This window comes from Patagioenas fasciata, chromosome 12, assembly GCF_037038585.1.
Source record: "Patagioenas fasciata isolate bPatFas1 chromosome 12, bPatFas1.hap1, whole genome shotgun sequence".
Lineage (NCBI taxonomy): Eukaryota > Metazoa > Chordata > Aves > Columbiformes > Columbidae > Patagioenas > Patagioenas fasciata.
Window position 1 is genome coordinate 10,615,533 of NC_092531.1, and position 12,745 is coordinate 10,628,277.

Below are 12,745 nucleotides of genomic sequence, written 5' to 3' on the forward strand. Positions count from 1 at the left end.
TCACAGTTTCAAATGTCATCTGTAGTTTCAGCTCTGTGATTGTGAGCACTCTGTGTCTAAGAGTATCCTCACTTTCATTTCTGCATGTTAGAGATTTGTCTGCCATTTCACAGGGGAACTGTGAGGATTCTTCTCCTAACATACCCTGCAACTGTTGATTATTTTCATTATATGACTCACTGAAATAATCAGATGCTCACAATTATCCCTGTATTTCTACATTTCACAGTAAACGTATTTTGTAAGTAATTCTATTTCTGCACAATATGGTTCTGAGTTAAAAAAACAAAAAAGGGGAAAAAATAAAAGTGACACTCCCTCTGAATATGAAGAGAAAAATTCAAAAAAGGATGAAATGTTCCCAAGAGCTTGGGTTTTCCTTGCACAATTATCCGATTATCAGGTTTTGAAGATGTTATCCAGAGAATGTCTGGGAAACAATCTGTTGTATTAGATTATCTATTGCCTATAACTGGCATCCTTTCAAGAACGACATTTGAATGAAGGTACAGTCAAACTGGCAGAGATTGTCCTGTAAAATCTAGTCAGTTTGTTCAATGCATAACACTACTGTTAAAAAGTGCAGAGGTCATTGAGAAAATACAGTCCCTGGTGGATGGTCATAGATGATGATCATAATGCATCATATTGCCTTCAGGGCTGTGGCCATCTCTGGCTAAGTACTCATTCCCTATTTACAAAATCATCTGTTCCTTTAGTGCGGGAGTAGAATCTGCGGTATCCGTATGGCCAAAATAATTTGCTGAATTGGATTTAAATTGACCGCCAGAAGTTCAGAGAAAGGAAACTCATATTTTGTTCTTCTGTTTTGTACAGAGTTATTTCTGAATGATGAAGAGCTAAAAAAACTGTATGAGTTTGAAGAGCAGTGTGTAGAAGAATACTTTCAGGAAAAGGAAGATGAGGAGCAATCATCTAATGATGAACGCATCAGAGTTACCTCTGAAAGGTACCTATTACAAGAAAAAAACCCCACACCACTTATCTGGAACAATGTTTGCTTTTTTGTGTCTTCATTCTAACCAAAGTTAAGTTAAAGTACAAAAGATGCAGATTTTGAAGAAAACCACCACCCATTCAGAAGCTGATCTAAGTCCTGTGTAATTATCTGTGCAGGTGTATCTCTAAAAAGAGCAAGTTTTGCGTTATTCTTGCTGGTATGTGACTGAGGCTGCTAGTTTGGGTAGCTTTGGTATAAGAACATTTTTGTTCATGGGCAATTTTTTCCCTCTCACCCATCTGAAGATCAGAGTTATCCTTTTTATCTGTTTGAGCAAATTACTACTTGCTGAACTTCCAACCGCTCATCTAACAATGAGAAACATGTTGGAGCTGAATGACAAAAGCACTGAGGATTCTTCCCTTGGATCTATGGTTTGCACTAGGGTCCAGCACTCACAACTGCTGAATTTTAATCTCTGCCACAGATTCTCTTCAAGCTTTGAACTAAGCATCTAGCTTTCAGTATGTACTTCCCCATTTAAAAGAGAGGGAATATTCATATGTAAATCATTAAGCTATTGTGAGGACTAGGTAATGTTTGCATATTGCTGTGTAAGCACACAGTGATAATGGCAGCAGCACTTTTTTAGTAGGTCAATTGGAAAGACTGTTCCCAAAGGCTCTGTCTATTCTGTTAGTAGTTCTAAGTCAGTCAAAGGACGGGGTCTTTTATCACTTCCTTGAAATGATGAGAACTTTTCCCTGTAATGAAAATGTTACACAGTTTAAACATGCTTTCACCTTCATCTACCTTACAATATTTTTATTATTAACTACTCCACGTATGTATGTATGTATGCATGTATGTATGTATGTATGTATCTGTCTATCTTGCTGTATTATAACCTTCTTTTTAACATTTCTTATGAAGTAGCTCTGTGAGCCATGTAATTCTTAAATGGATAAACATCTTTCTCTTGAAGGGAGACCCTGAACATATTGCTTTATTACATGAGAAGTTTGAGAACAGAGAAGTAAATGAAATTGCTGTGTGTATTCAAGTAATTTCTATTGCACCATTTATCCATGGCAATTTGTCAAAATCCTAGGTATTGTGGCAGAGAATAAAGCAGGGCTGGTAAGCCTCACTGATTCACTATGGTCTATGGCCATAAAGAAGATCTGGTTAATTCTCATGGCTTCTTATTTCTCATTACTTCTTGCTTCATCATCTTTTGTGTGTGAGAGCAAAAGAATATTAATTTAATTTCTGCAGTTCATTTACTAGTGTATGAGCTCTAAGTTACATTCTAATGCATTACTTTTATATGCATTCTTCTGGTACCATTGCTTTTATTATGATATAAATGATAAAACAAAATGGAAAAAAGTATAATTTTAATTGAACTAGACAATAATTCCACTCCCTTCAACTGATACATAATTGAAAGATATTTCAAGAGCTAAAGTAATCGCATACACACCAGCATATGTCCTCTCTCATCCAGCTACAAAAACTGTTTTACAACATGCCTTGATCCTATTTTAAGTCATCCTGTGAGCATGTCATTAGAAAGTGCTTTTCATATGATTGATTAATGCTTCACAGTGAGAGGAAAACTGAATATGAAGTGGGTGGCACACGCAGAACTGTTAATTGTAGGCTGTCCCTAAGGGCTGCAACTCTTATACTCTCCTGGGATGTACGTAAGAGCAAAGTTCAATTAGTCCTCTAATATGGTGTATGGAAAGCATAGATAACAAGAAAATGCACATGCTTTTGATGCTGCACATAGGAAAAAAGAATGAAGCATGATTTATAGCACAAAATTCTGCCTTACACCAAATCAGTAGCTGGGTGCCTATAACAGGTTACTGCACCATTCCACATCTTCTGTTCTATGCTTCCTCTTTTGTACCCAACAGAGTTGAGAATATGTCTATGAGGCTAGAAGAAGTGAATGAAAGAGAACATTTTATGAAAGCTTCTCTTCAAACAGTCGACCTTCGACTCTCTCAACTGGAAGAACTCTCTGGTCGGATGGTGAATGCTCTTGAGAAGCTGGCAGGTATTGACAAATCTGAGCTGACATACACACGTTCACGGGCTTCGTCTGAGTGTGATGCTGCATATCTCCTAAGGCAAAGCAGTGTTAACAGCTCTGATGGCTACAGCATGTACAGATACCATATTGGTGGTGATGAGTTAATATATGATGACAGTACCACTCCTATGTCACCAGCAATGGGATTGCGTAAAAAAGCCCATTCTATTGGTACCAAAGAAGATGGAGCAGACCCAAGGATGCTGGTTCCAGAACACCACACTGGTCTCCATTATACCTCTAGTGCTAATGCAGTCACCACAGCAGATTACAGTAAATCTACATTAGAAACTGCACAGAATGTTTCCAGACCCCGTTCTGGTTCAGCTGGTTTTGGAGATGAAAAGCAGGCAATTTTCAAGAGTGATGGAACAGTTCCTCAAAGTATAAACCAGATGAATGCTGTTACCAACAGTCAGTCAGTACCAAGATCAGATTTTCAGAACACTCAATTGAAAGTAGAACGCACCAAGTTAGAAGCAACCATCTCTTATCCCTTGGACAAATCTAAAGCAATGCGCTATTTTCCCCCTGAAACGTTCAGTGCTTGTCAAACCACTATGATGAAGTCAAGGAGCTTTATATTTGCACAGGGTGGGAAGCTGGTTGGAGGAGTTAACAACTGGACAGCTGAGTATAGTACCATCATGGATCAGGTGTGCCCTTCTACAATTGAACAATGGGCCACAGAGTGGAAATACGAAGTTGAGCAGCAACTTTCTCAGGAACGTCCTCCAGAATACCCTGGTTTTATCTCTGAAGCAGAAAGGCAAGCAGAGCAGAAACAGTTACAGACGGACACCGATGACAGTGATGTTGGAGAAGCAGGTATGAGTGCCTCTTACACCTCTATGCCTGCCGCTGTCAAGGCTGAGAATGAGAATTTACTATCAGTAAAGCCAGAAAGAACTTCTGGGTTCCCATCAGTACGGTCAAAGAGTTTGCACAGCCATTCTCGGAAAGCCAAGTCTGTAAAGGACAAATTAAACAGACCGGGACATGCCAGCAGCGTAACTAATTTGGTGGTAGCATTTGGCAGTGCAACAGAAGAACAGAAAGCTAGGCAAGAAAATGCATCCACAGAAACTGAATGTTAAAGTGGCTTGTGGCCTCGATTTTATCGGCAGTCAAGAAAGCAGCGTGACTACTTGAACAAATTATGGATTTTAAAATTAATTTCTGAAGAAGAATTTTGCATATATTTGTTTCTTTTCATTTTAAACTTAATAGAGATATGTTTGATTCTTAAATAAATGCTTGCTGGGTCAGATGAAAGGAATATATTCTCTCAGGGGCAGATAAAAAGCAGGCACAGTTCACAGATGCCAACAGTATGGATCTTTCTTTGCTCCATTTCAGCCTCTCTCATAAGCTCATTTACTGACAAGGTCTTACAAAAGTGCTTGAAAGAAGGACAGTATTATAACATAATAATTTAGAAAATGTTTTTTGTTCTTTTGGATTAGAAGACTTCTTAAACTGAACAAAATTTTAACCAGCCTTAGCTTTTATCCTTACTTATGCAGCTGGTTTCTTTGTGGCCATTGTGTTTTTCAGATCAAAACAAAAATGTTGGAGGCAAGGAAAAATTATGCAGTCCCCTCTTTCACGTCTGATTTCACGCATGCTGCTTAGCTCTTCTTTCAGAAAGGCACAACATAGCAGTTTTCGTGCCCTAAAACAGGTCTGAGCAGCAAAATATAGTTATGCTTGGAGAAACCCAACCCAGAAAGTAATGTGTAGACATATTCTTGACCTGTCCTTGAACTTTAGTCACATAATCTTGCTTTCAAGATCACATCTTTCCCCACCCCAAAGCATGCTGACAGCCTTAAACTGTTGAAAAACAGACATCATTGTTTCAAAATATATAGGGAGATTTTAAATCTATGAAGTAGATGGAGATTTTAATAATATGAATCCAAGATGCACATTAGTGTTTTGTATAAATGAAGATTACCATCAAAGTCCATGTAGAGTGAGAATCTGGGTTTTTTTTAGATGCCCAGAAAGTAAACCAAAATGAAACATGGAAGGTGTTCTGATCTGGTGAGATCTAAATGTAGCCAGTCTGTGTTTGAAGCAAATTTACTGTGACAAATGACTCTTTCATTTTGCAATTTCATTATGATGATACATGAGGAACAAGGAACAGTTTCTAGGACTCAGTCTAAACAAAAAATATATATTCCAGATAAGAAAATAAATTCTATGCATTTTCTTCAGTAAATTTCAAAAACAAAGGGAAAAATGTCTCCACAGCAAAAGTGTTTTCTATTCCTCAATGATTAACACTGGAAATCCACATCTATGGTTACAGTTGCCCAGCACACCTGTCTCAACAGTGGCATTCTAAGCACCAGGTTTTGATAGTTTTCTTCATAATAGTATGATGTTATTTTCCTCATTCTTCTCTGTTACCTTTTAGGAATTTTGTTTTCTCAAATACTCAGCACCTCTCTTTGCAGGGGATACATACCATTGAACAGACAAGAAAGAAAATGAGTTAAAGGCATGTTACTTGTTCACTGAATACTGGACAAAAGTTTATGTTTAACTCATTTACCATCAGGACTTATTAGTATACTGTTTTGAAAAGATACAATTTCTTCACCGCCCCCCCCATCAGCTCCATGTATGTAGGTCTTGGTACCCCCTTGATGATGCTGCTTACAGCATTTTGAAATGCAGAGACTGATGGAAGACTCTACAAATGCATTGATGGCATCAGCTTTTATTGTTTGCATTATATTTTCATACTCCATCCATACTTACACCTTGAAGTACTGTTACCATATTGAATGATCGTGGTAATGGCATAGACATTTCTGAAAGTTCAGTCATTGTTTACTATGGATTTTTGCTACCTTGGTTGTATTAGCAGGTTTACTGGTTTCACTGTTGTCAGAACAGAGTTGACATTTTGCTTTTCATGTGGGCTTCTCTTTTAGTCAACTTTAGGGAACCTGACATTTTGTAAAAACAGAATGACATTTGAAATTGTTTCACTTGCACGTTTACTTCTGTGTTTCCGTTCTCTCTAACTACATAGCCATTTTGTATTTGTGGTTAATAATGCCTTTTTATTGTTTGCCTGCACACTCACCAGAAACTGTCATTAACAAACACAAAGGGATGCAGCATTTCAGCACTTTGCTAAACAAGCAGTATGCATTTTGGAAGGGAATACAGCGGGTGGCATACCTCTTGTTACACGGTCTTTATAAAATGTGTGTTAAATCATGCTCTGTTTGACCAGCTATTTTTTTAGCATTTAGATTGCAAATTTATCAGATAGCATGTAGATTTCAAACAAAAACGTTTTACATCTGTATTTATTTACTTCCTTTGTGTAAAAATATTTATAAAGAAACCTATGAAAAATATGTGAAATTAATTCAGTATAACAAATCTTTCACTACAGTGATATCCAACCACTTCACTTATTAGTTTCTTCTTATGCAGTGGGCTGCTTCTTATGCATGGGCCAAACATTTTCTAAGCAAAGTTTCTTTTTTAATATTTTTCAGTAATTTTCCATAAAGTTCTCCATACAGTGATGACTTTATAAAGCTTCAATGTTTTCTGTGCTCTTGAATAGCATGAACTTGAAATGGTAACCCCTCTGCCATTAAATGCAAATTAACTACACTGACACTGGCAGAGTTATTTTAGACATACAGCCATTTTAATAAGATTTAAATATGGCTCTGTATGTGCATAGGACACCGATAGTAGATTTGGAGCACGCTAAACGGAATAATGATCAACACATTTACCTCTCTGCCTACATGCTGAGAGGTTGCAAGTACAGGATTTGCATTTCCGAAGAGGCATGTTTAATGCTGCTTTTCAGGAAGATGCATCCCTCCTACTGGTAAGTATGTGGTGACTCCACAGCCACTGTGAATTCCACTTACCGTTTTTCAGTATGTGCTTGACCTGTCTGAACCAGGTCAAGCCTAAAGAGTATGTACTTTAAGGCAGAGACATTACATTGAAGTTTGTTCACGTTACAGTATCTTGAAATACAGACATTTCCCTCTCCCTCAAGGCAAATGTTTTAAACACAGTGACTAACTCTAATATTCAAATAGGCAGGCTCTTAACTACCATCTGATTCCACGAATTACCCCTTTTTACATTGCATCATTCTGGCACTAGCTTGACTTCGCTCTTGCAAGCCTCTCCTATTGCAGAGTCACTCTTTCTTTCCATTTTAGACACTGGTTTTCAACACCTGAGAACCAAGAAAGTCCACTTTCCACATTTTTTAGTAATTAATTTTAACGTAGCCACTGAAACCTTCTGACTATGATTTCTCCATACTGCTGCTTTGGATACTTTCCTAGGTTCTGGGCTTGACTATTGTCTTTGGCAAAAAGTGTATCTGTCCTTCTAAATAAAGAGGATCCAATTACCTGTAAGGCCTTGTGAGAAAACAGGAACACAAGGAGAATGCATGACCAAGGATGTCAGCAGGATTATTTCATTAGATCTGGAAGATCCACAGGATTGTGCCCCGTTACGAGTGTGCTGCGTAGTCAATCCAGTGACGCAAAGCTAGTTTGCTGCCAAGCGCTTGTTATGGAGGAGGTGAGTTTTCAGGGTGACATCAGCACTTGGACACGTTGCAGGGGTCCCACCTAGTAGTGCCATTGCCAGCACATCACTTCTGCACCACTGTCCTGTCTGACTGGTCACTTCTAGTTGAACTAGTGTTAACTCAAAAGCTTGTAATGACCAAAAAGGAGACACACCTTGCATGTAAATTCAGGAATTTATTGTTAGTGTAACAAATGTTAACAGTCTAATATATGAATTATTATTAGTCTAGATCTAATTACAACAGAAGAGAGACAAGAAGAGAGGAGAGCAAAGAATACTACTGTAGTACTACAGAAAAAAAAAAAAAGCAATAAGGTAAAATACTTCCTACTATCCACCCCTTTTTTTTGGATGTTACGCTCACACTTGCACTGATCCTCTGGGTGCAGTGGTCAGTGGCTGCAATGGGGATGGTGAGGAAGTATTGCCAGCTGTCACCATCCCAGGTCCCCTTTGCTCAGATGAGCATGATGTTGGTGGTTTATTTTTCCTTATTTTTTGTTTGGTTATGGACATTTTAATGTTTGCTACCAGCTTTACATCTTGTTTTTCTTCACTGGCCTTCAAATCCTACAATTACACAAGTTTCCTAGTCATTAGAAAAACTGCTTTTGCAGCTACTCAAACAAAACCTGCTTGAGGCAGGTTAGGGCAAGTTCAGACAAAGCAGTCCTGACAAGCCTCCGTCCTCCGGCCTTAGGAAGTCAGCATGAAGCCTGTGGCCTGTTACAAGCAGTGACAGTCCTCTATTTACTGGGCTGCAAGGCTGCGTTAGCCCTAGAGGTGTTTTCCTCCCACTACAGCCACTGCAAATAAATGCTGTACTGCCTGCAGTGGTCACTTGAGCTGAATATTTCAGCCAAATTGTGGGCCTTTTAATACCCATTTCTGCTGGTGCCAGGGCTCTCGGCTGTTGTGGTAGTCAAAAACCAGTACACAGCAGTAGCTTGGATTGCAAGGTGACAAACCACAAGCCTTTGGAGAAGTTAAGCACTACAGATTTCCTTAAAACTGCAATCTTATTTTGCTTTTTTCAACTTCTAGCTTTACCTACAGAAACGAAATTTGATATGGCAAAGTGGTGCTTTATGTTTGATACCCTGTATCTTCACAATGGATGTAAGGTATGTCTTGATAATAGGCTTTAAATTATTCTTTGCAGTTGTTCAGTCAAAATATTTAGATGCATGTATCACCTTGCGCTTGGTGCTAAAGTTAATGAAAAAAGGAGTTGCATATTTTTTAATTTTGTCTCTACAACATTAAACCCCTTATGAAACTGCAGTGCTTCATCCTGTAAGATTCTGGATGCAAGCCTTTCGCTTTTGTTGCACTAATTGGATTGCTATGCTCAGGAAGTTATTACTTGAGCAGACCAACAGCCTTCAGAAATGGCCATGGAAAAAAATGGGCTTCTAGTTTAGGAGCACAGGTAATCTGATAGTCACTATCACAATTTCTATGTAAAATAGCCCAGGCCAAGGTGGAACAGTGTACCAATTAATAGCTCCAAATAACTCCAGGCAAGTACTACCTACATAATGATTAACAAGGAAAGTACTCTATGGTAACATAGCGAAGTTGAACATTATTAAATCTCCACACTGCAAATACTACCTCCACTTCACAGATGAGCCTTGAAAAAGCAGCTTTTTTTTCCCGAGATACCTCAAGGAACTAAACCCTTTGTATAGTTTTTGTATATCTTTAGCCAAGACTGTCAAAGTTTCTGTTTTATGTAAATAATCACATTTTAAATATTCTTCTTCTGGTTCTTCATCAAGGACACTCAGGAAAAAGATGATTTTTTCAACTGCTTAATAAATTTAAGGTATAATGTTTTTCTTCTATAAGAAAATATATAAAACGGACCTGTAAGGCTGGCTTCCTCACAAGTCCCCAACAAAAGTCTCACATTTCTGAGTGCAAGCTGTGGCAACTTGGATGTGCAAACTATTGAATGCATAAGGAGGAAGGTGTCAAGGTAAAGTAATTAACTGCAACACTTCTAGTGAAAAATAGACTTTCATGAGTGAATCCCTGACTGCAGAGGTGCCATGTATTGCTGTAGTTCTGGGCACGCAGCTCAACTGTGAATTCAGACAACAGGTATGTCGTCATGTCTTGGAGTTCAAACCGATGATTGAACCATTCTTCAGAAAGCTATGAAAACATGAGTTGCCATAGAAATATAGGCCTGGAACGCATCGGGTACACTGGGCAAGTTGAGCAATGTCGATAGCATATGTGGCAGATGGTGGTCTAACCTGTTTTTGAACATGTCTAATGAAAGCCATTCTCTAATCTGCTGAGAGACCAAAAGGGACCATCACAAAAACGTGTTCTGATCTAACCCCAGCCCTCACGCGTTGCACAAGCCAAAGTACTTCCCCAACCCCTGAGCTGTCTTGGGAGGTTGTAAGAACTTTTAGGTGCACCACAGCCATAGCTAAGCAGATAATTATATTCACTATTAAAAACAATTTGCACTGTATGTAAAAAAGGTGCCAGGAAACTGCCACACAGCATGTGGGGTGTGATACCACCAGCAGAGCAGGCCAAGCTGGTTGTGGGAGAGCCATGACAGTGGACAAGTGTAAGGGTCCTGGTCAGTCTAGCACAAAGGAGCTCTCACTCAATAAGCTTAATGTTGAGGTAATAAAAATAACTGCACTGAGTGAAAAATGATCTTTTTTTAAATTAACGAGAATAAAAATAGATGTGCAGTCTTTTCAATTCAGATAGCTTTGGTGCACAGCTAGCTTCCCACCATTCTTTCAAGACTGTTCTTATAGAACAAATGCATTATCAGAAACTTCTGGTTTAACAGAACTGTTTGAAAATAGTGAGCGAAGCAAGCTGGGATGGCTGGAGATGGGCAGGCAGCTGAGTGCATTGCCAAAAAGGAGCCAGAGGATCCATAGGATTTCACTGCCTGTCCTGCCTGCCCTACATCCCTGCCCACCTATCCTGTCTGCCTAGCCTGACCTGCCCTCTTGCCTTTCCTGCCCTGCTTGCCTGTCCTGCTCAGCCTGTCTGCAGTGCCTGTTTGTAACCCACTGCAAGTTGTGACACAGTTTACTTGCTCCTCTAAAGTACTTTTGTCAAATCAGTTTGCTCCTCCTTTTGGCATAAAACTCTTCCAGTGGTAACTTGTGACAAGTTCCAACAACAACCCTCACAAATCTTGTGATCTTATGTTTATGGAGAGCTTAGTTTTGATTTTGTTTGTTCCTTTTTCAGAACAGCACTGCAATTTAAGTGTGTCAGTACAGTCCTTAATGGAAATTTGTGCTATCCTATGCTAATTCCCTCAAGAGTAAGATTACATTTGCAGCCGCTCCTCAGAAGGCTCTGTGCTGCTGCAGAAACACTCTTGTAATTCTGATGTAGTATAAAAAAATGGCATTTTACCATTGGCAAATTTGTTACAAGCCATTTCAAGCCTAGGTGATTTGGACAGTTTCTGCCTTCATCTGCTTTCTCTTCCTCCTTTTCTGATTTTAACTTCCTTTCAATAGTGTTCTGAATATGAAGAAAACACTTTAAAGAAGAATAAAAATGAGGGCATGTCCCAAGGTATTTCTCGCTTACCAAACATCCAAGGGATTTAGCTTGTGAAAGGGGTAAGTCACTGGCAGAAGAGCTGTGGCTCACTCTCACAGCACTGTTGGGCACTCAGTGTTACACCACCAGCAGCTTCTGCAGCACAGTTCACTCTTTGAAACGGACAGGGGCTGAGCCTGAGACCGTGCCAGGCTGAATAATGCCCCTTACACAATGATGTTTGCAGCATAAAATAAAAATCTTATATGTGAAATTACAGGATAAATTGAAGAGAACTGTCTGCCAACACCAAATAAGATGTGACACTTGTGCAAGGAGTTGCAGCTGATTAAAAAAAAAATACATGATGGAATTGTTTTTATCTTCTCCACCTGCAAGTCCAAGAGTAGTGTATGGTTGTGGTGTTCTTCCCTGGGTTGTTGAGCAGCTTTAAATGTACGCACACATACTTCTTTCTTCGACCTAGGCAGGTATTGGTGGGTTGTTTCCCTCCTCACTGTTCAAATCTTCCCTCCCTGCTGGCATCAATGAGGCACCTTATCTTAGCTGGGGAATCCAGACTGTGCCCTAAAGTCTGTTCTTTCTTTGAAAATCCCAGGGTCTATAACACAATGTAATGTGCTTCCTGTTGATGATAGTAAGGGAAGACGTTGATGCTGTGGCTAATGCTGGGTGCTGCATGTGTCATTTTGTGTCCAAAATTGTGTCTGTTTTTCTGGAGTCTTCTAGTTCTTTACTATATGTTACAGTGATATTCCAACAGTACTGTACTGTAGCAGGCCTTTACTGATGTTTTTTTTCATGTGAGCTGTTGGAGAAAAATGACCGTATGCAGTTTAAAACCATGCTCTTTAATAAGGTGAGGCTACAGTGCCCAAATACCAACAATTAGCTTGGCAGGTCCTTGTGTTCAACTCTTGTCCCTAAACGATGGGCTTTACAGTGAATTACACTTGGCTTCTAGCTGGAACCATGGCTGTGGTGCACCAGCAGGTGCAGGAACCAGCAGCCCTTCCTGCCCTGCCCAATGCACCGAGCCGGAGTCTAGCTGGTTTTACCCAGTTCCTTTGTACTTGGACCACTGGCAGGAGACCCAGGCTCTCCCCCTTCCTTAGGTCTCACAGCTGTTGGACCTGTGTGGTCCCACTCTGCGGCTCTCGATTAAACCACATTTCTATCCAAACTTGCTTCTTGTAGGAGGTCTTTTGATTTTGGCAGTTTAGGTGGGCAACTGCTGTACTTCTGTCTTCTAGGGAAGCTCAACTGAGCAATCCATGAGTGCCCGGAAAGCTTCAGGAGAGGGAGTTACAGAGGTGTTCTGCATCCACCTCTACCTGTCAGCATGGCTTCACCCATAGATCACATACCTTCCATGGCTGTAGTTGATTCATGCTGGAGCTGGATTTTTACTAGTGCCCTGAGACCCCAGGATCACAATAAAAACCTGCCTTTGCGGGCCCCATGCGGAGGCCAATGTGTAGAAATCCTCTGCTTCAGTCCTC

General features: G+C 39.7%; 1 protein-coding gene and 1 long non-coding RNA gene across 4 annotated transcripts in view; one reads left to right on the forward strand and one right to left on the reverse strand.

The window, feature by feature from the left end:
• The window catches only part of TRPM1 (transient receptor potential cation channel subfamily M member 1), a 77,153-nt gene extending 70,699 nt beyond the window's left edge, over positions 1-6,454 (forward strand). For all 3 annotated transcript variants that reach the window (XM_071813836.1, XM_071813837.1, XM_071813838.1), the window contains 2 exons: positions 838-970; positions 2,890-6,454. In XM_071813836.1, coding sequence (XP_071669937.1) covers positions 838-970; positions 2,890-4,165 — 1,409 coding nt within the window. In that variant the 3' untranslated portion in view covers positions 4,166-6,454. The remainder of the gene's footprint in view (positions 1-837; positions 971-2,889) is intronic.
• Positions 1-12,745, reverse strand: part of LOC139828924 (uncharacterized) — a 45,753-nt gene that overhangs the window by 31,729 nt on the left and 1,279 nt on the right. The window lies entirely within an intron of this gene.